This window comes from Aspergillus puulaauensis, chromosome 6 (genome assembly GCF_016861865.1).
Source record: "Aspergillus puulaauensis MK2 DNA, chromosome 6, nearly complete sequence".
NCBI lineage: Eukaryota > Fungi > Ascomycota > Eurotiomycetes > Eurotiales > Aspergillaceae > Aspergillus > Aspergillus puulaauensis.
Window position 1 is genome coordinate 1,499,147 of NC_054862.1, and position 21,085 is coordinate 1,520,231.

A 21,085-nucleotide genomic window follows, 5' to 3' on the forward strand; every position below is an offset into this window, starting at 1 on the left:
GTTGAGGCAGCTGGCGCCAAGCGTTTAGCTAGCAGATCACATGTCACGTCACCCCGTGCAGCTAGCTAGCTGTATACAAACGACTCAACGTGCGCAAGTCTACCAAGTGTCGATATCAGTAATTCGCTAAAGTGTTATATAGCGATTGCTTTAATATAAAGCTAATTAACATAATGTATCATACAATGTAAATTCTAAACCCATACAGAAAGATATCCGCCATCAGGTGCTATGTACAAGAAAGCTTCGCGTGAAACTACGTTGTAGCCGGAAGTAAATTACAACTTAGCTTTAGGTGCAGATTGCTCATTGTTAGCATCCTCGTATAACTGGTCCAGAAGCTGGCGATACTTCTTTACAACAGGAGGACGCTTGAGTTTGAGACTAGAATCTGAAGTTAGCATCATTCTCATTTTCAAAAGCGAGATAAAGTAGTACATACGTTGGTGTCAGTAGGTTATTCTCTACTGAGAAAGGTTCGACCATCAGAGAGCAGTTCCTTACTCTCTCGTACCCCGCGAGCTTGTGTTTCTTCGCGACACGATCGAGGTCCTTCTGCACCGCTTTCTTGATTTTGCCATCTTGCAAGACCGACTGGATAGTTGCGATATCGGTGGGCTCGATGGTCCGACCAAGTACCTTGGAGGCAAATGTAGCAAACATATCGGGCTGCACACCAAAGATACCGACCAAGAAGGTCTGCACGCTGTCGCCGTGCACGTAGGCCTGCGCGAAATATCCCAACTCCGACATGATGATGCCTTCCAGTCGCTCAGGCGAGATGTACTCTCCCTGCGCTAGCTTGAGAACGTTCTTACGACGGTCAATAATGATGATACGGCCCTTATCATCGATCTTGGCGACGTCACCCGTCTGAAACCACCCGTCCTCGGTGACAGCCTTGGCCGTCTCTTCGGGATTCTTCAAGTACTCCTTGAATACATTGGGGCCACGAAGGAGGAGCTCGCCACGAGGGAAAGGTTTGTCATCAACTGAGTATTCCATGTCTGGCAGAGACAGCAGGCACACCTCTGTGCAAGGGGCGACGCGTCCACAGTTTCCAGAAGAAATATCCCTGGAAGACTGCGCGGATGCCATGGCATAAGTTTCGGTCAAACCATAACCCTGGGAGAAATCGGCGCCAATGGCCACTCGCATAAAGTTGTGCAGGGACGGATCCAAGGGCGCAGAACCGGAGACCATTGTCTTTACATTTTCAAGTCCGATGGCCGCGGCAACCTTCTTGGCCCAGATCCGGTCGTACAGAGCGTGCTTCACGGTAGCTTTGCTGGGATCCGGGTTTTTCAAGTTTGCGGTCTTGGCGGAAACGATGTGTTTGGACATAGTTCCTCGGAATCCAGGGGCTTCGATGGTCGCGGCGCGGATAGCGCTTCCAAAACGGCTGTATAGACGAGGGACAGAGACAAACCCAGTGGGCTTGAGCAACTTGAGATCGTCAACAAGTTCGAGAACGTTTCCATGGAAGTAACCAATGCGAGCGCCGGACCAAAGAGCCGCGTGTTCGATGAGACGCTCAAAGATATGAGCCAACGGAAGATACGACGGAAAGGTATCATTTCGCGCCTGAGGTATGGCCACCAATGCACCAGTGGTGGCTGCTACTGCGTTCTCATGGGTCAGGACCACACCCTTGGGAGCACCAGTAGTACCAGAAGTATAATTGATAGTGACGATGTCGGAGGGTTTCGGGGGGTTACAAGGACGGTTAGCGGCAGCGCCCAAGATCTCAACTTCTTCCATGCTGTAGATCGTCAGATCATGGTCGGCAGCCATAGACTCTAGAAGCGCGCGCTTGGAGTGGCCCGCCTGCTCGCCCGCATCGAGTGAGTCCAAGCTCACGATGATTTTCAGATTCGGCAAAACCGGTTTCAGCTTGATAAGTGTAGGAATATGAGGTAGAGAAGCCACAACACAGCTCAATTCGGCATGGTTGATGATATATTCGGTGGCATCGGCGGCGAGCACATCGTAGATCGAGACCGAGTATAAACTCTGAGACATACATGCCAGGTCTAAAAACTTAGCTGAAACCATGATAATCTAGCGGGCGGAATAAATACCTGTAATTTGCCACTCCGGGCGATTCTGACACCAAAGGCCAACACCATACTGCCCAGGGTGCGCACAATTGTGCTTGTGATGTAATTCAACCAACCCGGAACCAAATTCAGTGCGCCGTTTTTGGACCGTGGCATAACTCATCCATTGATACTGACCCCATGTCTTTTTCACCGGATCATATGGGCGCCATCCGAGACAATCGGACTTGGAGGAATGGTTCGCTGTGGACTCGAATATCTCGTGTGCAGTGGTGACCTAGTTGTCGTTAAATCCATCATTCACGAAATAAAAAGAGGGAAATGTGGCGTACTTTGGGGTCCAGTGTTTTCACCAGTTCGTCCGGTGTATTCCAAGCACGGTATATCGGGCTGCGTCCGTCCTTCTTGGTGCCGGGAACAGGGACAGAGTAAGGCTTGCCTTTCGGAGGCTCCTGGTTGAGCTCTGCCGCACGGACGAAGTGAGTTCGCTCCTGAGAGAAAAACATGACTAAAGGGTAGTCAGATACGTTTGCAAGTAAATCTAAGATGGCAGGGCCAGGGATCCCGACCTGATCAATCGTGTATACTGCAGGAACCGACAGAAAGAAAGAACCGGATCTCGAGTTTCGGAGGGCGGCGGAGATAAATCAACTAGCCGTGCGGCAAAACGGCGTCGATCTGGGAGGGAGAGTGCGAAATAGGGGAAGGGAAGCTTGGGGGAGAGAGGCGCACAATGAGAGAGAAAGAGCGAGGCACGGAGTAGAGCCTGAGAAGCTGGAGATTAACTATGAAGCGGCGGTTGAAAGCCCTCCTGTCGGCGGGCCCGAGAGATAGGAGGCCAATGATATGAGTGGTCAAGCAAGACAATGGATGCCCCACAAAATGTACAATTGCGGTAAAAGCCTCGGTATCTTTCCTCAATGCAGGTTTCAATGCTCCGACGGGGACAAACAGCTTGAAATTATGAAATTCGAGGGGGTTGGCAGACAGGAATAGGCTTTATAACCGAGGCCATGCGTTACACGACAAGTATTTCATATTCTCGACGGGGTCGCTCAGAGCCAGCGCCCAGGACTGCGCGTCCGTCTTGTGATCGGTTACTCACATGCCTCAATTTGCATACATCATGGATTCATGATGACCAGACGCTAAAGCTGTAGCCTTCGGCCAAGGGTCGATCGATCCATGGGGTCTTACTCAGAAAGGTGTCTGTCCCGGCTTCAGGCCAGCATGTGAAGTCCTTTCTTGACTCTTGAGGATGTCCCGAATAATGTTTCTCGCATAGCCACTTAGAACACCAGTTTGTCGGCTCGTGCGCCACTGTTCTCTTACACAAACCCTGGTCGCCACCGACCATGTAGCCTACTCCATAGTTATATACTTCGCATTTAGGATCCTCAGGTGAAAATCCCCAAATCCATTGTAGGGTGCTCTAGTCCTATCTCGGTCACTCTTATCCCAATTCACATGAAACCATTCGGTCGCCGCAAGATATTAAAGTCAATTTCACCCAACTCCATGTAATGCAGCAAATATATACGCGCATAATGTACAAATGGAGATAGACAGGAAACAAAAAGAAGAGAGAAAAAAAAATACATCGCAGCAATAGCTGAACCCTCTCCCATGCGAATGGCTATAAACGGTAATAAAAGAAGTCATTAAACATCGGGAATTAAATGGTAGGGTGATCTATGTAAAGGCCGCTCGATAAGCCCGTTTATACCACTTCTCTGAAGTCGTGGTCTCCCAGTATTCGTTCTCCAAAGCAAGGCGGCCGGTATCAATGTCTGCTTCGATCGGCTTAACAAACGCGGGCCGGAAGATGATCTTGTGGCCAAGATAAAGCACCACGAAGAGGATCAGACTGATGTAGGCAATGAAAAAGTTTGTCACATCGAACTTTGGTATCCACGCAGTGAATCCTTGGGTCAATATAATTAGAATGTTGAAGAAGAGCCCGTACCATGAGTACCATGGCTGCCATAGTGCCTTATAAGGGAGAAGATCGCGAGAGATATTGCGGGCTTTCAGGGCACGCATGAAGGCCAAATGGCATCCCAAGATGGATGCCCAGGAAATCAAACCGGCAACACTAGAGATGTTCAGGAACCAGTTGAACACGGTGCTACCGGAGTCCGAAACATTCATGAAGCCAAGCAGGCCAAATGCAGAAGTAAACGCAACACTATAGTACGGGACACCCTGCTTTGAGGTTTTCTTAAACCAACGTGGAGCGAAACCCTCCTGGGCGAGACCAATCATAATTCGACTGGCACTGTAGACATTGGAATTGGCAGCTGAAAGCACCACCGTCAGGAGAACCGCATTGATGATGTCTGGCAACACAGAGACCCCTGCACGTTTTGCTGCAATGACGAACGGTGACGAGTTAGCATCGTTTCCACTTGAGTTCAAAAGCGAGTCGTCGTCGGACGGCATGAGGATGCCGATGAAGAAAATCGTCAACACGAAGAAGAATAGAATACGGAAAAAAGCCTTGCGGATGGCCGACGGCACAGTCTTGCGAGGATTCTCGGTTTCACCGGCAGCAATACCAACCAACTCGGTTCCTTGGTAGGAGAAAGCGGCTTGAATAAGAACAGCCCAGAATCCAACGAACTTGGCCGTCGAATCTGGGGATATCCCGTCGTAGGCCACAAAGGGACCCGGGTGTACCCAGTAGCGAAATCCGAGATATCCCTCTTTGCCCCCGCCTGACGACATCCAGATCCCAAAGATCATGAAACCGATAACAGTAAGGACCTTTATGCTGGAGAACCAAAACTCCAGTTCACCGAAGACGCTAACAGGAAGCATGTTTAAAAGCGTAATCACAATCCAGAAGACACCGATGAAAATGGCGATATTGACGTCCTTATTCCAAAACTGTATAAGCAAACCGGTTGCTGTGAGTTCGAGAGCAAATGTGATTGCCCAAGAGAACCAGTAGATCCAGCCCATAGCAAAACCCAAGCTAGGATCAACCAGTCGAGTAGCGTAGGAAGTAAAGGCTCCGGGAATGGGCAGGTAGGTGGCAATCTCCCCCAATGCCGTCATCACAGAGTAGACAATCGTTCCGATAAACATATAGGCGATCAACGCGCCAACGGGACCTGCAGACGAGATGGCTGACCCGGAAGATATGAACAGCCCAGTACCAATTGTGCCACCTGTAATTGTCAACACTCTGAACCAATTAAGGTATCTCAACCCTCGGCGAGCAGGGGAAGATATCGGAAAGCATACCGATGGCAATCATTTGCAGATGCCTGCTTTTGAGCTTCCGCTTAAGGTCTGGTAGCGGATTCGACTCGCGACTGGCGCCATGCTTCTCGCAGTCGGTATCATCTAGGCCGGAAGACGGCTGTGTGGCAGTGACCAGGACGTCGCCATCATTGGTCATCTTCTCCTTCTTTCCTTGGGACGCGGCCCGATCAGCGTTGAAGTCGTACTCGGAGGACATGACTGGCCCTAGACAGTCTAATAGCAGAGGGCTTCGAAAGGAGAGTCGAAGGCGCCGCTGGAAACTCAAGGACGTTATAGGTAAGAAAGTGAGAGGAAGAGGAAGAAAGTGGTCCGCGTGAAGAAAATGTCAGGGCCGACTCCACCCAGACCAGAGTGTGACACTTGCGCTCCAACCGGCGGGATTGAAGCGATCTGGGAAGGCGAGAGATCCAGCAAGAACCCCAGAACTGCGCTTTTAAAGGGACTTTAGGGTTGCCTCTATCTCTCCCCTCACGCAGCGTGAGTCAAAAGATAAAGAGATATGACAGACGACAGCAAACGCGGTTGGATGAATTGGAAGATGTTATGTAAGGAAAACCAGGCAAAATGAGGGGACAAAGTAGGATCTCCTCACGATGGCGATGGATGCAACGCTGGCCGATAAGAAAGGGAACTAGGGCACGAGACGGGCATCTTGACGGCGCCTTCTGGAAAGGTTTTTTTGGCTTTCATTCGGAGTCCGCCGTCCATGCCACTGCCCTCTCCGGCAAGGCATCAAATCCAGAACTCCAATCATGGCTTCCAGAGCGCGAAAAAGTCAAGGCATCGCAGCTGTACCGTATCCGAGGTGGGCCGGAGAAGTTGCGAAAGTTTTTTTTTCTCGTAAGAAAGCGGCAAAGCGCCACTCCACCCAGTGGATGGACCCAAGGCTCAGAAAGGCAACAACCGCCGAATATCCGGCGGAGAACTTTTCATACCCCAGTCTACGGATGAAGGAGGGAGAATTACAGAGTAGAGTCAATAGTATTATTTGTACTCCGTACGAAGTCCTCTTGTGTTCGATTCGTACTCGGGGCAGTAATAATACCTACCTTAACTCGAGCTCAAGAGTATAGATAACTGCTCGACCTCGAAGTCGTGACACGGCGGATTTAGCCTGTTTTCCCTTGGCCCCTTTCGCCAATTGCTCAGCTCCGCTCCTGTTCCTGGCAATTTGTACGAACGTGGCGCAGATGATAGCCGCCATCCAAAGTCACTCACCAGTCACCACGGGCCCCAGAAATATTAATAACAGCCACGCGACATACGCCAAAATAAAAATACGGGGCATATCAGCTTCCAAATCCAAGATCATTCATAATCATGCTCCGTGGTCCATGGGCCTCTTAACCTGCAGTAGTTGCCGCCGCAGCCGGTTCCGAAGACAGAAAACTCGGAGAGGCCCCGAAAATGTGGCGGCAATGCAACTCTAAAGCTTGGGCTCTCACCACCAACCGATTCCAGGCCAAGCTTTTGGATGCACAGAACATTTATTCATGCTACTCACGGTTCACGGTTTATAATGAAGACCTGATTACTGTGCCGAATCGGGATTACTTGGTTTCAGCTACCCACAACATCAAAGGGAGGCAGATATATATTCATCGCGCTAGTAGTTTTAACTGATAATCCATTTCAATTGATGGAGCACACGGGGGTATTATTAAACCGATATCAAACAAAAGAGAGGGGTATCCACGAGCCCAGTACGAGAGCTAATGACATCAAAAAAACAGCAGCATTGCATCAAATATTCAAACACATGTTACACATAAATATCGGAGTTGCTCACTTGGAGCCGAGAAAATGACGTCATGGAAACCGTCAGTTGTTAACCTTTTGAAGTACATTCGGCACCTTGTTAGCTCAAGGCACATGAGCAGTAGGAGGTTGAGAGCCAGGCGCAGGATCTCTTCGAAGAGCGCCAAGCGCGTTCAGAACGGTTGTGGCTAGGAACAAAACCCTGGATATCCGTGTTAGCGATCAATTACATATTCCTATGGGTCCGCTTTCTAATTTGGGGAGCCGCCTACCAGTTGAAGGCCCCAAAAGCTGTGGCAGCCTGCATCTCTCGGCATAGGGGAACTTTCGAACAACGTTGAGGATCTCCAATGTCGGCAGCTAGGGCAATGAAACCAGCAAACCAGAATATCATGGTGACTGCATCTACAGCCACGAGAGCGAAACGGTGGGCAAGTGCGGGGACGAAGATTGGCGTCAGGATGGAATAGGGAACGACGATAAAGAGTGACCATACGCCGTTGAATAGCATGAAATTGACTGTATCAGATTGGCCGTAGACTCGATTCACAACTTAGCAATGTTAGTGTATGTTTGAAGACCGGTTAACTCGAGTATACGGACCATGGCCGGTTATGCCCAAAACGATAAGGGCGAAGATGGCTTGGACGCCCCGCAGAATATAAAAGAGAGGGAAGTCGAGTTTTGGCATAGTGAAGAAGCTCGGTGGTTGATTTATGATAATCAATAACGGAGAGCTTCAAATGTAGATACTTTCGTCAGCGAAAGCTGTTTATTGGGACAAGTCTGATTCAAGAATGGCTGACATTGGTTTGCGGGCTTATACCTAGTATTTGTACTTGCGCCGGCGAAGACAAACCGAGGATGTGAGATTACGGCGCGTAAAAAAAAAAAAAAAAAAAGGTGAAGAAAAATAATGGTTGGTGTGGGTTGTAAAGCGGCTAGAGTGCAAGGGTGAGAGCTTCAAATATATGACGAGCCGAGCCCTGAAGAAGCAGGCAATACGGAGAAGATGAACGTCATAGGGCGGATCTCGTAAAATCGTAATTGCTGGAGCAGCCACAATGCCACATTCCCAACCCTTGTCAGTCTGTTTTAGTCTGACTAGTGCTCGCGTGTGATTGAAGGAATTCGGCTGCCTTGTGAGCAAGTGGCTCGGCGCGATGGACACGAGGTCCAGACGAAAGCTGCAGAGTGTTCTGCCAGAGATGACGACATCTTTGCAGCAACGCGGTTTAAATCTGGAAAAAGGGAGGGGCGTTGGGGGGAGAAGCTATGCTGAGGAACAGTTGTGCCTCTACTGGTGCGATATAGAAGTTGTAGACACTTTGAACCATGGAATGATCGCTATGCTCTGAGCTCGAAAACCAAAAGCTGACGCACAAAGAAGTCTCCAGTCCTTTTGGCTTTGCTATTAATAACTGCTTTCTGCTAGGATTGCTCGGCTATGTTTGGGCAATACTAGTATTAGGCGCCCGTCTTGCGGGCCGAGTTCTGACCTGTCGATGAGAGAAAACAAATGCTTGGCGGCTGCAGTCGGTGATAATATTAATTAATAAGTTCATAATTGCCGTAGGCAGCTAAGGAGTTAACCAGATACATGGTTATTAACATGGATGTAACTACGTATTAGTAGCCGGGGGACCGATATATATTAGATGTCCACTAGCCTGGGGCCCTGGATCGAGGCTCTGCGTGAAGGTCCACTGCGACCAGCTTCTGGCCGATGAATACGTACAAATGAACTGTTGGAGTGCAGCCTAATAGTGCCAGTCTTCTTGTATTTTGCAAAGCCCCTGTTTTGATACACAACCTGGAGTTTGGCGCGTTCCTGGTTGCATCTTGCCCCCACCATGTCCACCCTGTAGAGAACTCCCCCCTCCCCTTTCTTGTCCAACTATCGATGGTGCAATGCCCGCGAGTTAACAGACTTTGCATTCCTTGGGTTCGATTTCTATTATTCACCCAATTACGATACTCATTTATTTTGTTTTCCCTCACCCAAGCCAATTTGGTTAAGACTCAATCACGCCATTGCGGCCATCGGAGAGGTGCTGCTGCTCTCCCCCGCATATATTACCCCTCCGTCGGCTCTCTGGAAATTCGAAAAGCTCGAGATTCCCATTCCACATTCTGCAAGAGAGATCTAAAGAAATACTCACCTCCTAAATAAAGAAGACGCCATGTCCGACTCTGCCCAGCAACGTTTCGAGACTCTCCAGCTCCATGCGGGGTAACCACCCCCGCCTCTATACGCACCCCTCCATGCGCACCCTCCCAACCCTTGTACTGACTAGCGTGAAGCCAGGTTTCTGACCCTACGACTAATTCCCGTGCTGTCCCGATTTATGCGACAACGGTAGGTCCAGTCTACCATCATCAATGGGGGGATACTGATGCCCATAGTCCTATACCTTCAATGACTCTGCACACGGTGCCAGGCTCTTTGGCCTCAAAGAGTTCGGCAACATATACAGCCGGATCATGAACGTATGTGGTGTTTAACACCTTTGTCTCTACGCCCTGTTCAAATGCTGATTATAAGCGAAATTCTTAGCCCACGGTCGACGTCTTTGAAAAGCGTATCGCTGCCCTTGAGGGTGGTGTAGCTGCGGTTGCTGCGTCTTCGGGCCAAGCTGCCCAATTCATGGCAATCTCCGCGCTAGCTCATGCAGGAGATAACATCATATCCACGAGTAACCTGTACGGTGGTACTTATAACCAGTTCAAAGTTCTCTTTCCGCGACTGGGAATTACAACCAAATTTGTTGAGGTTGACAAGGCAGAGGACATCACTGCTGCCATTGACGACCGCACCAAGGCCGTCTACGTTGAGTCCATTGGAAACCCCCGTTATAACGTCCCTGATTTCGAGGCAATTGCCAAAGTCGCCCACGAAAAAGGTGTGCCTGTCGTGGTAAGTTCTTCCAAGCGTCCTCCCCACATAAAAGCCCCAGGGAAAGGCCATTAACTAAACCATGGTTTTCAGGTTGATAACACGTTTGGCGCTGGTGGTTACTATCTCCGGCCCATCGACCATGGTGCCGACATAGTTGTGCACAGTGCTACCAAATGGATTGGTGGACACGGCACAACCATTGGAGGTGTTGTCATTGATAGCGGCAAGTTCGACTGGGGTAAGAACGCTGCCCGATTTCCGCAGTTCACGCAACCATCTGAAGGCTACCACGGGTTGAATTTCTGGGAGACCTTCGGCCCCATTGCGTTCGCCATCCGTGTCCGCGTTGAGATCCTCCGTGACCTCGGGTCTGCCCTAAACCCCTTTGCGGCTCAGCAGCTCCTTCTGGGCCTCGAGACCCTAAGCCTTCGCGCTGAACGCCACGCCACAAACGCAATCGCCCTTGCCGACTGGTTGAAGAAGAATGAGCACGTCAAATGGGTCTCCTACCTCGGCCTTGAAGAGCACCCCAGCCACGCAATCGCCAAGCGATACCTCAAGCGTGGCTTTGGTGGCGTTTTATCCTTCGGTGTCAAGGGCGAGGCAGCCGTTGGTAGCCAGGTCGTTGACAATTTCAAGCTCATCTCCAACCTCGCGAAGTAAGCTTGGCCCTGAAATTTCCTTCTTGCCATGACATCGTGAAAGTTGCTAACCAAAACTAGCGTGGGAGACTCCAAGACCCTCGCAATCCATCCTTGGAGCACGACTCACGAGCAATTGACCGACCAGGAGCGTCTAGACTCTGGTGTCACCGAAGATGGTATCCGTATTTCAGTAGGCACCGAGCACATTGACGACATCATTGCTGACTTTGAACAATCTTTCGCAACAACTTTTAAGACTGTTCGGAGTGCTTAGTGCGCTAGGCTCTGGATAAGGGGTTTAGAATGGTAAACGAGAGATGAGTGACGGAATGAACTTGGCTACGGCGTTAACAGGCAGCTAGCAATATACCTACCTATCTTTCTATACTTATTTAACTCGACATACTAGGTTACAGTACAACACTTTGTTTGTCTTTAATTCAATTTACTGTTCGGGCTGAAGATATTTAAGTTTCCAGATGTAACCTGTAGGAAGAGCTATTAGGTTGCCCACTACGGAGTATGTTTGTGTGAATATGCTTGCTGTACCTTTACTCGAGGCCCCAAGGCCCCCCACTACAAGTCCTTACACGTCCCCATTGGTGAAATATTAGTTCCATAATATGCTTAATGGATTTGGCAGTATGGATATATAAACCGTCCATGAGTTGAAGCCAGAATCAAAACAAACATTCGGGGCCAATGAAGAATGTAGCGAAAAGAAAACAAATGAAACCTCCAACTGCTGAGAACTATATATCAACGAGTTCTCAGCTTTTCAAACCGATGAAACAGATGGCCAGATCAGCGAAGATATCACAAGAGAATCTGGGAATTTAACAAAACAAAAAAGAGAGAACAAAATCTGTGAATAGCTCAAGGATGTGAAACCGTCCGTCCATTTGTCCCGCCGTGTAAACGAGAGCCCTGGTAAAAAGAACTAAACAAAAAAAAAGTATGTGAAATAAGTACATGGACAGAAGCGAAAAAGAAGAAGACAAGATTAGAGAAAAAGCAACGCTTCGATGTAAACTTTTCGTCCTCCCCCTTGTTTGCGTCGTTGGAAGGTGTATAAATGAATTAAGTTCCGTCTTCAAAACATGCCCCGGCCCAAACGCCATGATCTGCAGCAGAACAAATTTCCGAAGTCCACATGGAAAGAGATAAGAGATAAACGAATAAAGTTGGTATCAAGACAAAAGATTGAATCGAACGGCGGAATGATCCACCATCTGACAGGGAATTATCATCCTTCGTATGCATCGCGTTTCGAGGGCCATGCGTGACTCGATTGTCTTACTGGCCAGGAGGTGGGGGTTGTGTTGCACTGCCAGCTCCAGACTGCGCACCACCCATCATGAAGCCGGGAGGGAACATCGGCATGCCGGGGAAGGAAAAGCCGAAACCGGGTACTGCTGGGGGAACGCCGACGTTGTTGACGCTTGACGGGTCTGCCATTTGGGGCCCTTCGCGCTCACGGCGAGGAGGACGATCATGTTGTACACGCGTCGAAACTGGGCCACGTTTGCCCCCGGTGTCGGTTGCGATTCGTCTACTGATTGCTATTTGGGAAAATGAGTCGGGGCAATAATGTGATAACATGGTGGGTATTAAACGAACCTTTCGAGGACACGCCAGCGCCGATTTCAATGTCTGGCTCTTCAACGATCATGCCTGACTCAATGGGTCTTCCACCAGTACCGCCATACTCTGCAGTAAGCATCCACTTTCGGTCCGCCTCTGTTAGCCTATCGACGGGAATTATACTGATTCCAGTCTGATAGTCGCTGCAGTCACGGGGCCCAAATCCGACACCCCAACGTGTCTAGATTTTTGGTGCGTGTTAGCGATTGCCATTAAAGTGGTAGGATAAAGGGGGGGAGGAAAGAAAACTTACTCGGAGCTGCATGTCCCCGGTTTTATATGATTCCATCCCTTCGCGAGCAGCGATGGCATCTTGCCGACTAACCATTTTGATAAATGCATGGCGCTTGTCAGTGTTCACAATGCAAGTTTGGACAATACCAAACTTGGCGAAGAGAGAGCGCAAATGGGCCTCAGAGGAGCTGCAAGATGGTTAGAAAAAAACTCATTCCTGCGGTTTATTGAAAAGTAGCACTTACGTTACACCACCGACAAAAAGTGTACGGCTCAGAACTGCGAACAATCCACGTTAGCACAACCAGACCAGGGAAACGAAAGAGGCTGCCAATACGGACCTTTGATACTGCCTTGGCCGACTGAATAGTCCCATTCGATGAATTTGGGGCCTGGAGGAGGGAGTGCTGGGTCCTTGTGCGGGGGAGAGGGAGATCGGCGTCTACGCCCGGGAGGACTGCGTTGACGATAGTCGTTTCCTCGTCGACCACGTGGATCCGCGCCCCTACGGCCAGGGGAATCGCCGTGGTATTCTCCATAGACCGGGCTATCGCGGCGACGTGGTGGGGACGCATCACGGCGCCTGTCCCACCCGGGAGAACGAGAGCGACGACGATATCCGCTAGGAGAACGCATGTAATCACGATCGCGCTCGCCAAAATCCCGTGACTGTCCATCAGGATGACCACCCCATGCATTGGCGTTCTGACCGGGGAGGTTAAAGCCAGGGGCTTGGCCGGCATTGAGATTGGGCATGCCGGCAGGGTTGGAAAGAGTAAGAAGTTGTAGGGCGGTGGCCCACTGATCCTGAGGGATTCCCTGTGCTGCCAGCATCTGCAAAAGCTGGAGCTGTTGCTGCAATCCATCCGGGGTCATGCTGGGAGGTTGAGCTGGCGGAGCGGTGGCCTGGGGCAGAAGCGCAGCCAGCGGGTTTTGAGCAGCTGCCAATGGATTCGGTGTATGACTCTGACTTTGAGGCTGGACCAGCGTTGGATTCTGAGCCAAATTACCTAAAGCTGCGAAAGGGGTTGCCACCGCACCATATGGGTTTACGCCAGGCTGTCCAGCCTGGGATTGTAAAGCCTGGTCTACGGAAGAAGACGCCGGCTGCGGAACTGTACTTTGCTGGCTTAATGCAGCAAGAGGGTTAACTGGCGCGGCTGCAGCCGGAGCAGCCGGAGCAGCGGTGTTCTGCTTGGCCATATCCGCTAGGGCTTTCAGGATACTTGACGTGTCTGGTGCTGGCTGTCCTGGGGTAGTCGAACCTGCGCCATTAGCTGGTGGTGCTTGCTGTTGCTGCAGACCTCCTAGAAAGGTGTGGTTTTGTGCTGGTGAGCCTTCTGGGGTAGTCGATTCAACATCTATTGTAACAGATATTAGAGCCGAATTATCTCAAAAAAAAATTATCGGAGCCAGAAGAAGTTGCACTCCTTGAGAATGCCAAGCGGTCTGGCATACAAGCAACCGCTGGTTGTCATGAAAGGGGAAGACTGCTTACTGTTGGATGCAGGCGCATTTAGCTTTTGCTTGAAGGACGCAAGCATGGGAGCGGGGAAAGTGTATCCACGTTCCCAAATGTCGACTAGCTTCTTGATTTTTTCCTATGAAGATGGGTGAAATACGTAAGTTAAACTATTCCTCACCAAACGACCCAAAGGGGTCGCTAGAGAGCGCGGTTTCTATGCAGATAGGGGATTGTACCACGGGATATACGTAGAACAGAGACTTATAGTCGGCAGCGCGAAGGAAAATGATTCATCGCGGCTTATCGGCCTTACTGTATATGCCCGCAAGCCCCCGTGGGAATAGGATATTTGCATGTTTGCATCTAGAGCGTACCTTTTGATCTTCTGGCGCATTGTTTATGATATCAGTCATCAAGACGGGTAACAATTCAGTCACTCTGTTAACACCAGCGGCAAAGGTTCCGTCAGGAGCAGCATTCCCAGAAGGTTGTCCTGCCTTGCGCGCTGCATCTACCCATTGTCGAGTTACTGAATCTACGACATAGAGTACGCCCAACTTGTGTGTGCCCGGTGCTTTCTTGAAGTGTGTGTAGATTTTCTGAATAAGGACGGATTCGTTCTAAGAGTGAAGCAAAAAAAAGTTAGTCTGCTGTTGGGTACTGAAGAACCCGAAAAGTGGAAGAAGTACCTGAACATTGGCTGTGCACAGTGATGTTATACTGTTGATTTTAGAGCCCGAAACTCCCGGAGCCTTGAGGGCCAGCATGGACTGGAGATAGTTGTCCAGCTCTGCTACTGCGGATGACATGGCTGGTCGTGTTTGTTGCGAAGTCGCAATGAAATACGGGAAACACTATCGTGCGATAAAGTTGCAGGTGATTCAATGTAGCAGGCTCCCGATGAGTCGCTTCTACTGGGAAATCCAGCAAACGGCAACAGAAGATTGTATGCTTAATATGAAGGGTAGAGAGAACTCCGAATCGCGGCGCCTCAAACTAAATGCTGAGGATGATAGCCTAAGCTGACTTCTGGTCGCGTCACTACGGCCAGGGGCCTTTGGCCTACAGCGATCGTGTCTAGGACCTTTTCAGCTCGTCAAAAAAGTACGTGTACAGTGTACGACCTAACGCGAGAAACAGGGAGAGTCAAAGAGAAAAGAGAAAAGAGAAAATGATGAAATTACAATGAGGGTTGAGGCGGGAAGTTGTCAGTTATAGGCAAGGTCGTTGAAAGAAGGCAGGGGCAGTGGTGAGTGAAAGAAAACTTCACTGGTGGTGAGAGTCATGTGAGCACAAAACTCAAAGCCCGAGCTAGTCCTGAAACAACCTGTTTAGTCATTGTTCAAATTCAAGCTATCTCATGTGGAGTCACGTGCCAGATAACATGCCAAAACAAACACGTGAGATCATGTGGCATTATTCCCGGTGAACCGAATGGGGCGGATGTCAGTCCTGACTGGAACAAAGGATCATCACTTAGAAGTTGAAACGAGAAACCTGTTTGTCGCTTTTCAGAAAAAACAAACATTTTATCTCTCTAAAGTATTGGCCTTATTAGAATCTATTCTAAGCATAAGGTTGACTGAACCTGTTCCGGGGTCGAGTCGACAACTTATAAACTTACCGAGGAATGCATGAAGCTATCAAAGGCCACTCGTATGTACTAAGCTTGAGTGCCGACGTCACTGGCCGTGGCCGATGGGCGAGCTGAAACGACAGTGAACGGTTCGCGTCGCGGCAAGGGCACCAAATTGTAAGAAGCCATATTTCCTACAACCTTTATTATACAGTGAGAACTGGTGAGGTATATACTTAGCACCTCGCCTTCGTGGGATCATTCTGAGACATACTTCGTACACAGTAGACCTTCCATACTCCGGACTCCGCCCTGTGTCACTGCGATGACGGAAGCTGGCGGGTAAGACTAAGTAAGAATGAGCACGCAGGCGGCAGAAGCTCGCCGAGTGCTGTTGTGGGTGGGTACTCGGGAGACCGGCCCCATAGAAACAACGTGACGGTATCATACGGTCTCCTATCACTGTTATGCCGGGTGCCCGAATGTACCGTACGGCTCCTGTACCGGCTGTCCTTGTTACGGCCAGATGGAAAAAATGTGGATGGGACCGAAAACAGCTTTCAGGTTCTCCCCGAAACCTGAACTTCTTCTTTCCTTTCCCTCTGTTATCTTTATCTTCTTCAATCTCCTCTCCATTCCTTCATCAATCAATCAACTCCACATTAAGTTGTTTGATCCGATATGGCTTCCACGCTCAGACTCGGTACCTCTGCCCTCCGCTCCAGCACTCTTGCTGGCAAGCCGGTCGTTCAGTCTGCTGTCCTCAATGGCCTGCGCTGCTACTCTACCGGCAAGACCAAGGTTCGTCTTCATGCGGTGCTTGCTTTAGCCAATTGACATGCTTTGATCGCTAACCTTATTTTGTTCAATCTAGTCCCTGAAGGAGACCTTTGCCGATAAGCTCCCTAGCGAGCTCGAGAAGGTCAAGAAGCTCCGAAAGTGCGCATATAACCCCCTCCGGACGGCCCATATTGCAAAGATAGCTAATACCGGAGCTTGAGATTCGTAGGGAGCACGGCAACAAGGTCATTGGCGAGCTTACCCTTGACCAGGCCTATGGTGGTGCCCGTGGCGTGAAGTGCCTCGTGTGGGAGGTAAGTCTTTGGTCGATTTGCGAAACATATAAATTCTTGCTAACGACTATGATTATAGGGCTCCGTCCTGGACTCTGAGGAGGGTATCCGTTTCCGTGGTCTCACCGTAAGCGACACCACCCGCTTCGTCACTAGATAGAATCGCTCTAATGACCTTGCAGATTCCCGAGTGCCAAAAACTTCTTCCCAAGGGCCCCGGTGGTGAGGAGCCTCTTCCTGAAGGTAAGTAATCTTGATGCAGCGTCCAGAATAGTAAGTTAGAGAACCTCGATTTTAACAAGTAATTAGGTCTCTTTTGGCTGCTCTTGACCGGCGAGGTTCCCTCTGAGCAGCAGGTTCGCGACCTTTCTGCTGAATGGGCTGCCCGCTCCGACCTTCCCAAGTTCATTGAGGAGCTTATTGACCGCTGCCCCAGCACTCTCCACCCCATGGCTCAGTTTTCCCTTGCCGTCACTGCTCTTGAGCACGAGTCTGCTTTCGCTAAGGCTTACGCCAAGGGTATCAACAAGAAGGAGTACTGGCACTACACTTTCGAGGATTCCATGGACCTCATTGCCAAGCTGCCCACCATCGCTGCTAAGATTTACCGTAACGTTTTCAAGGACGGCAAGGTTGCTCCTATCCAGAAGGACAAGGACTACTCCTACAACTTGGCCAACCAGCTCGGCTTTGCCGACAACAAGGATTTTGTTGAGTTGATGCGCCTGTACCTCACTATCCACTCCGACCACGAGGGTGGAAATGTCAGTGCCCACACCACCCACCTTGTTGGTAGCGCCTTGAGCTCCCCCATGCTCTCTTTGGCTGCTGGTCTCAATGGTCTGGCTGGTCCTCTTCATGGATTGTAAGATTGCACCTTTTCTTTGTACCTCTCCTCTTTTTGCGATTTAATTTATCTAACATATTCAATTGAACAGGGCCAACCAGGAAGTTCTTAACTGGCTCACCGAGATGAAGACGGCCATTGGCAACGACCTTAGCGACCAGTCCATCAAGGACTACCTCTGGTCTACCCTCAACTCCGGCCGTGTTGTTCCTGGCTACGGCCACGCCGTTCTCCGCAAGACTGACCCCCGCTATATGTCCCAGCGCGAGTTCGCTCTCCGCAAGCTGCCTGACGACCCTATGTTCAACTTGGTCAGCCAGGTCTACAAGATTGCTCCCGGTGTTCTGACCGAGCACGGCAAAACCAAGAACCCCTTCCCCAACGTTGATGCTGTAAGTTTTCCGCTCTGTGCTTGTTGAATGCGGCTTGGTTTACTAACGCGCTTCTAGCACTCCGGTGTCCTCCTGCAGTACTATGGCTTGAACGAAGCCAACTACTACACTGTTCTGTTCGGTGTCTCCCGTGCCCTGGGTGTTCTTCCTCAGCTGATCATCGACCGTGCTCTTGGTGCTCCTATTGAGCGTCCCAAGAGTTTCAGCACTGAGGCTTATGCTAAGCTTGTCGGTGCTAAGCTCTGAATATCTTGAACGATATGAAGATTTTGAGGGGGGTATATCTTTTACGCTTGACAAACACAGCCATTTTTGTATTATTTATTCAACGTCTTGATTAGACACGGACGTACCAAGTGTTGGGGTTAGTTCGATTAATGTATGATAGGACTTGTTCGAGCGGGCCTTGTAACAACACTTAAATTCCATGTCATCCATTATTACTTCAGATTGGACCTTAAACTAGATCGGCATGCTGGATCAACGACCGCGAGTGATGGTTGAACGATACACTCGTAGTACGTAACCTTCGGAGACCGAGCACAAGTACAAGCCGAATAACATAATTATTGTACGAATAACTACATCTTTTCATAAAAAGGCGATCTTGGAGTAAGCCCGCGAAAGAATGCAATGAGTCAACGACACTTGTACAGAGTATTGGATCGTCATCACATGTACATGTCGCGTCATGAGCAATTAAATTGAAGTTCGCTTCAATCGGTAAATAGAAACAATGCCCGAGGCCTCTGCTCTTTGCTCAACGGTTTCTGGTTGGGGCACCCGATTTCCCCCGGCTCCCAACTGATGGCCCGAGGAAGGCAATTCCATTCACCGCCCGGCCAAAAGCGGATTAGCGTGGATCGGCCCGTCGACTCGCTCGATCGGTCCTGGTGTTCCAATAACCCCATTTGATTGGCTGAATAGCGACAATTTGCTGCCTGAGGAATCTACCTGTCGGAAACTGGCCGCCTGGAACTGTTGTCGTCCCCAGCTCCCCCAAAGTGACAGGAGCTACCGTGTACTTACAATCCCTGTACGTACTTAGAGGATCAGCCTAGTACAGAGTCAGCTGCGAAAAATCCAGTCCCACCGCTCGACTTTTCCTGTTCTCTTATATTTCAGCTTGCAATTCTCCTTCACCCTTCCTCTCCCTCTCCCTCTGTCTCCCTCAACCCTTGTCCTTACCCCTGCCCCAAGTCATCCTTCGTGACCGACGCCGAGCACACCTTCCTCTATCGCGATTCGACTAGACATCCGAGTTCTGGTCGTTTTCAATCGCTCATTCACCCGTGAACCGTTAGGCGACGAGGCCCCCTAAATCCCTTGGTCAGGGCCCCTTTCAGTGCTCCCCCGAAATCAGATAATGTCTACCGCTGCGGAAGAGTTGGGCACCGTCCCAAAACTCGAGAAGAAGCCCGTCAAGTTCAGCAATTTGCTGCGTACGTATCTTTATTCCATGTCTCATCTCATTAAGGAGCGATTTCTGATGGATTTGTTATATAGTGGGCGCAGGGTTGAACATGTTTGAGTAAGTATCTGGCAGCATGTGAATCTCCGAGAAGCTATTTCTTTGCTAACACACATCAGGGTCACTACTTTGGGACAGGTATATTATTCCCTTCGAAATGAAACGATCATGGAAATTCTAGTCGTTAACATTATACATCTAGCCACTGGAGGTGATCAAGACAACCATGGCTGCAAACCGGGGCGATAGCTTCGCTGGCGCTATGGGTCGGATATGGGGTCGTGGTGGGATCCTCGGTTGTAAGTGCACCCGCAACCCGCAACCCGCATATCCCGAGGTATGGGGTGGGTACAACTTTCCGAGACTAATGTTCGTTATCGTGCAGATTATCAAGGTCTCATTCCGTGGGCCTGGATTGAGGCCTCTACGAAGGGCGCCGTCCTCCTGTTCGTCGCGTCCGAGGCGGAATTCCGCGCCAAGGTGCTCGGTGCCCCTGACTTCCTTGCTGGTATTTCTGGAGGTATGGCTGGTGGTGTCGCCCAGGCTTATGCCACTATGGGTTTTTGTACTTGTATGAAGACGGTCGAAATCACAAAGCACAAGATGGCCGCCCAGGGTGTTAAGCCCCCGAGCACTTTTGCAACATTTATGGACATCTACCGCAAAGAAGGTGTCCGGGGTATTAACCGTGGTGTCAATGCTGTTGCTATCCGCCAGACTACCAACTGGGGATCCCGATTCGGTCTTTCCCGCTTGGCAGAGCAGGCCATTCGTAACATCACCGGCAAGGATGACAGTCAAAAGCTCGGCGCCCTTGAGAAGGTTATCGCCTCAGGTCTGGGTGGTGGCCTCTCAGCCTGGAATCAGCCTATCGAGGTGATCCGGGTTGAGATGCAAAGCAAGACTGAGGACCCTAACCGCCCCAAGAACCTTACTGTCGGCAAAGCTTTCAAGTACATCTACGACTCGAACGGTGTGAAGGGTCTGTACCGTGGCGTGACACCCCGTATTGGCCTGGGTATCTGGCAGACCGTCTGCATGGTGGCTCTTGGTGACATGTAAGTCTATTTTTCTTTGCTCTTTCGGGATAAATGTTCCCGAACTCGGAAACTCGGTCTCGTACCTCCCTTGCCCCGACTCCATGTGATATACCGAGATGCGGAACAAGGCTAACCTGTGGGTCTCCGTTGCACCGAATAGGGCCAAGGAGGCAGTCGAAAAACTGACGGGCGACGAAGTCACCGCCAAGCACTAGAGAAGGTTTGAAATACCCTTCTACTATGCAGGGTCTCCGTTATGATGCGGGTTGAGTTATACAGCTCGACTGGTTTCGAGTAGTCCAACAAATCTGATCTATGTTATATTATTTGTACTAGTTTCGGAATAGAGAAAACATCATAATAGTGTTATACCAGTGCGCTCCGATCACGAAGTAGAAGAAACAAAATTGCAATAGAGAAATTTGCATTCCAGGGCAGCAAACCATGCATCAGCATCGCAGAATCCGCCCAATGCGCGTTGTGCGGGTGATATACTCCTTAACCCTTTCGCAACATCTATCCGGAGCCATCGTCCAAAACAGCTATTTCATGTTTATGGATCCAGCTCTCGTATACTGTCCTAGAGGTTCCTGTTCTTAAAACGTGCCTATATCCGCCACACATTATAAGTACATTGCGGGTCGCCTTTGCAATCAAAGTTTGCGCCGTGGGGATCGCCAGCCGGTTATTGTTTAGTTCCCTTGTATCGGAA

General features: G+C 49.9%; 7 protein-coding genes across 7 annotated transcripts; 3 read left to right on the forward strand and 4 right to left on the reverse strand.

Moving 5' to 3' along the window:
• Nucleotides 1–278: 278 nt before the first annotated feature.
• APUU_60562A (putative AMP-binding enzyme) lies at nt 279–2,566 on the reverse strand (the record flags this gene model as incomplete). The annotated part of the gene is made up of 4 exons (XM_041693816.1): nt 279–384; nt 443–2,033; nt 2,082–2,337; nt 2,393–2,566. The coding sequence occupies 4 exons, from the start codon at nt 2,564–2,566 to the stop codon at nt 279–281; spliced, it is 2,127 nt and encodes a 708-aa protein (XP_041559708.1).
• A 1,186-nt stretch (nt 2,567–3,752) lies between these two features.
• Nucleotides 3,753–5,526, reverse strand: APUU_60563A (putative arginine transporter; the record flags this gene model as incomplete). The annotated part of the gene is made up of 2 exons (XM_041693817.1): nt 3,753–5,233; nt 5,310–5,526. 2 exons carry the CDS (start codon nt 5,524–5,526, stop codon nt 3,753–3,755), a joined length of 1,698 nt encoding a protein of 565 aa, XP_041559709.1.
• A 1,667-nt stretch (nt 5,527–7,193) lies between these two features.
• Nucleotides 7,194–7,779, reverse strand: APUU_60564A (MARVEL domain-containing protein; the record flags this gene model as incomplete). Its single annotated transcript, XM_041693818.1, has 3 exons — nt 7,194–7,290; nt 7,361–7,640; nt 7,692–7,779. 3 exons carry the CDS (start codon nt 7,777–7,779, stop codon nt 7,194–7,196), a joined length of 465 nt encoding a protein of 154 aa, XP_041559710.1.
• Nucleotides 7,780–9,271: 1,492 nt separating this feature from the next.
• Nucleotides 9,272–10,905, forward strand: MET17 (O-acetylhomoserine aminocarboxypropyltransferase/cysteine synthase family protein; the record flags this gene model as incomplete). Its single annotated transcript, XM_041693819.1, has 6 exons — nt 9,272–9,321; nt 9,393–9,447; nt 9,495–9,578; nt 9,646–10,005; nt 10,078–10,646; nt 10,710–10,905. The coding sequence occupies 6 exons, from the start codon at nt 9,272–9,274 to the stop codon at nt 10,903–10,905; spliced, it is 1,314 nt and encodes a 437-aa protein (XP_041559711.1).
• A 1,022-nt stretch (nt 10,906–11,927) lies between these two features.
• Nucleotides 11,928–14,783, reverse strand: APUU_60566A (Nrd1 complex RNA-binding subunit; the record flags this gene model as incomplete). The annotated part of the gene is made up of 8 exons (XM_041693820.1): nt 11,928–12,193; nt 12,252–12,456; nt 12,529–12,697; nt 12,755–12,788; nt 12,851–13,870; nt 14,008–14,110; nt 14,349–14,594; nt 14,664–14,783. The coding sequence occupies 8 exons, from the start codon at nt 14,781–14,783 to the stop codon at nt 11,928–11,930; spliced, it is 2,163 nt and encodes a 720-aa protein (XP_041559712.1).
• Nucleotides 14,784–16,231: 1,448 nt separating this feature from the next.
• On the forward strand, nt 16,232–18,108 carry cit1 (citrate (Si)-synthase CIT1; the record flags this gene model as incomplete). The annotated part of the gene is made up of 8 exons (XM_041693821.1): nt 16,232–16,351; nt 16,425–16,489; nt 16,560–16,644; nt 16,703–16,750; nt 16,806–16,866; nt 16,933–17,488; nt 17,562–17,862; nt 17,920–18,108. 8 exons carry the CDS (start codon nt 16,232–16,234, stop codon nt 18,106–18,108), a joined length of 1,425 nt encoding a protein of 474 aa, XP_041559713.1.
• Nucleotides 18,109–19,228: 1,120 nt separating this feature from the next.
• On the forward strand, nt 19,229–20,588 carry YHM2_2 (putative mitochondrial DNA replication protein (Yhm2); the record flags this gene model as incomplete). The annotated part of the gene is made up of 6 exons (XM_041693822.1): nt 19,229–19,304; nt 19,369–19,393; nt 19,453–19,471; nt 19,536–19,632; nt 19,719–20,391; nt 20,534–20,588. 6 exons carry the CDS (start codon nt 19,229–19,231, stop codon nt 20,586–20,588), a joined length of 945 nt encoding a protein of 314 aa, XP_041559714.1.
• Nucleotides 20,589–21,085: the final 497 nt, after the last annotated feature.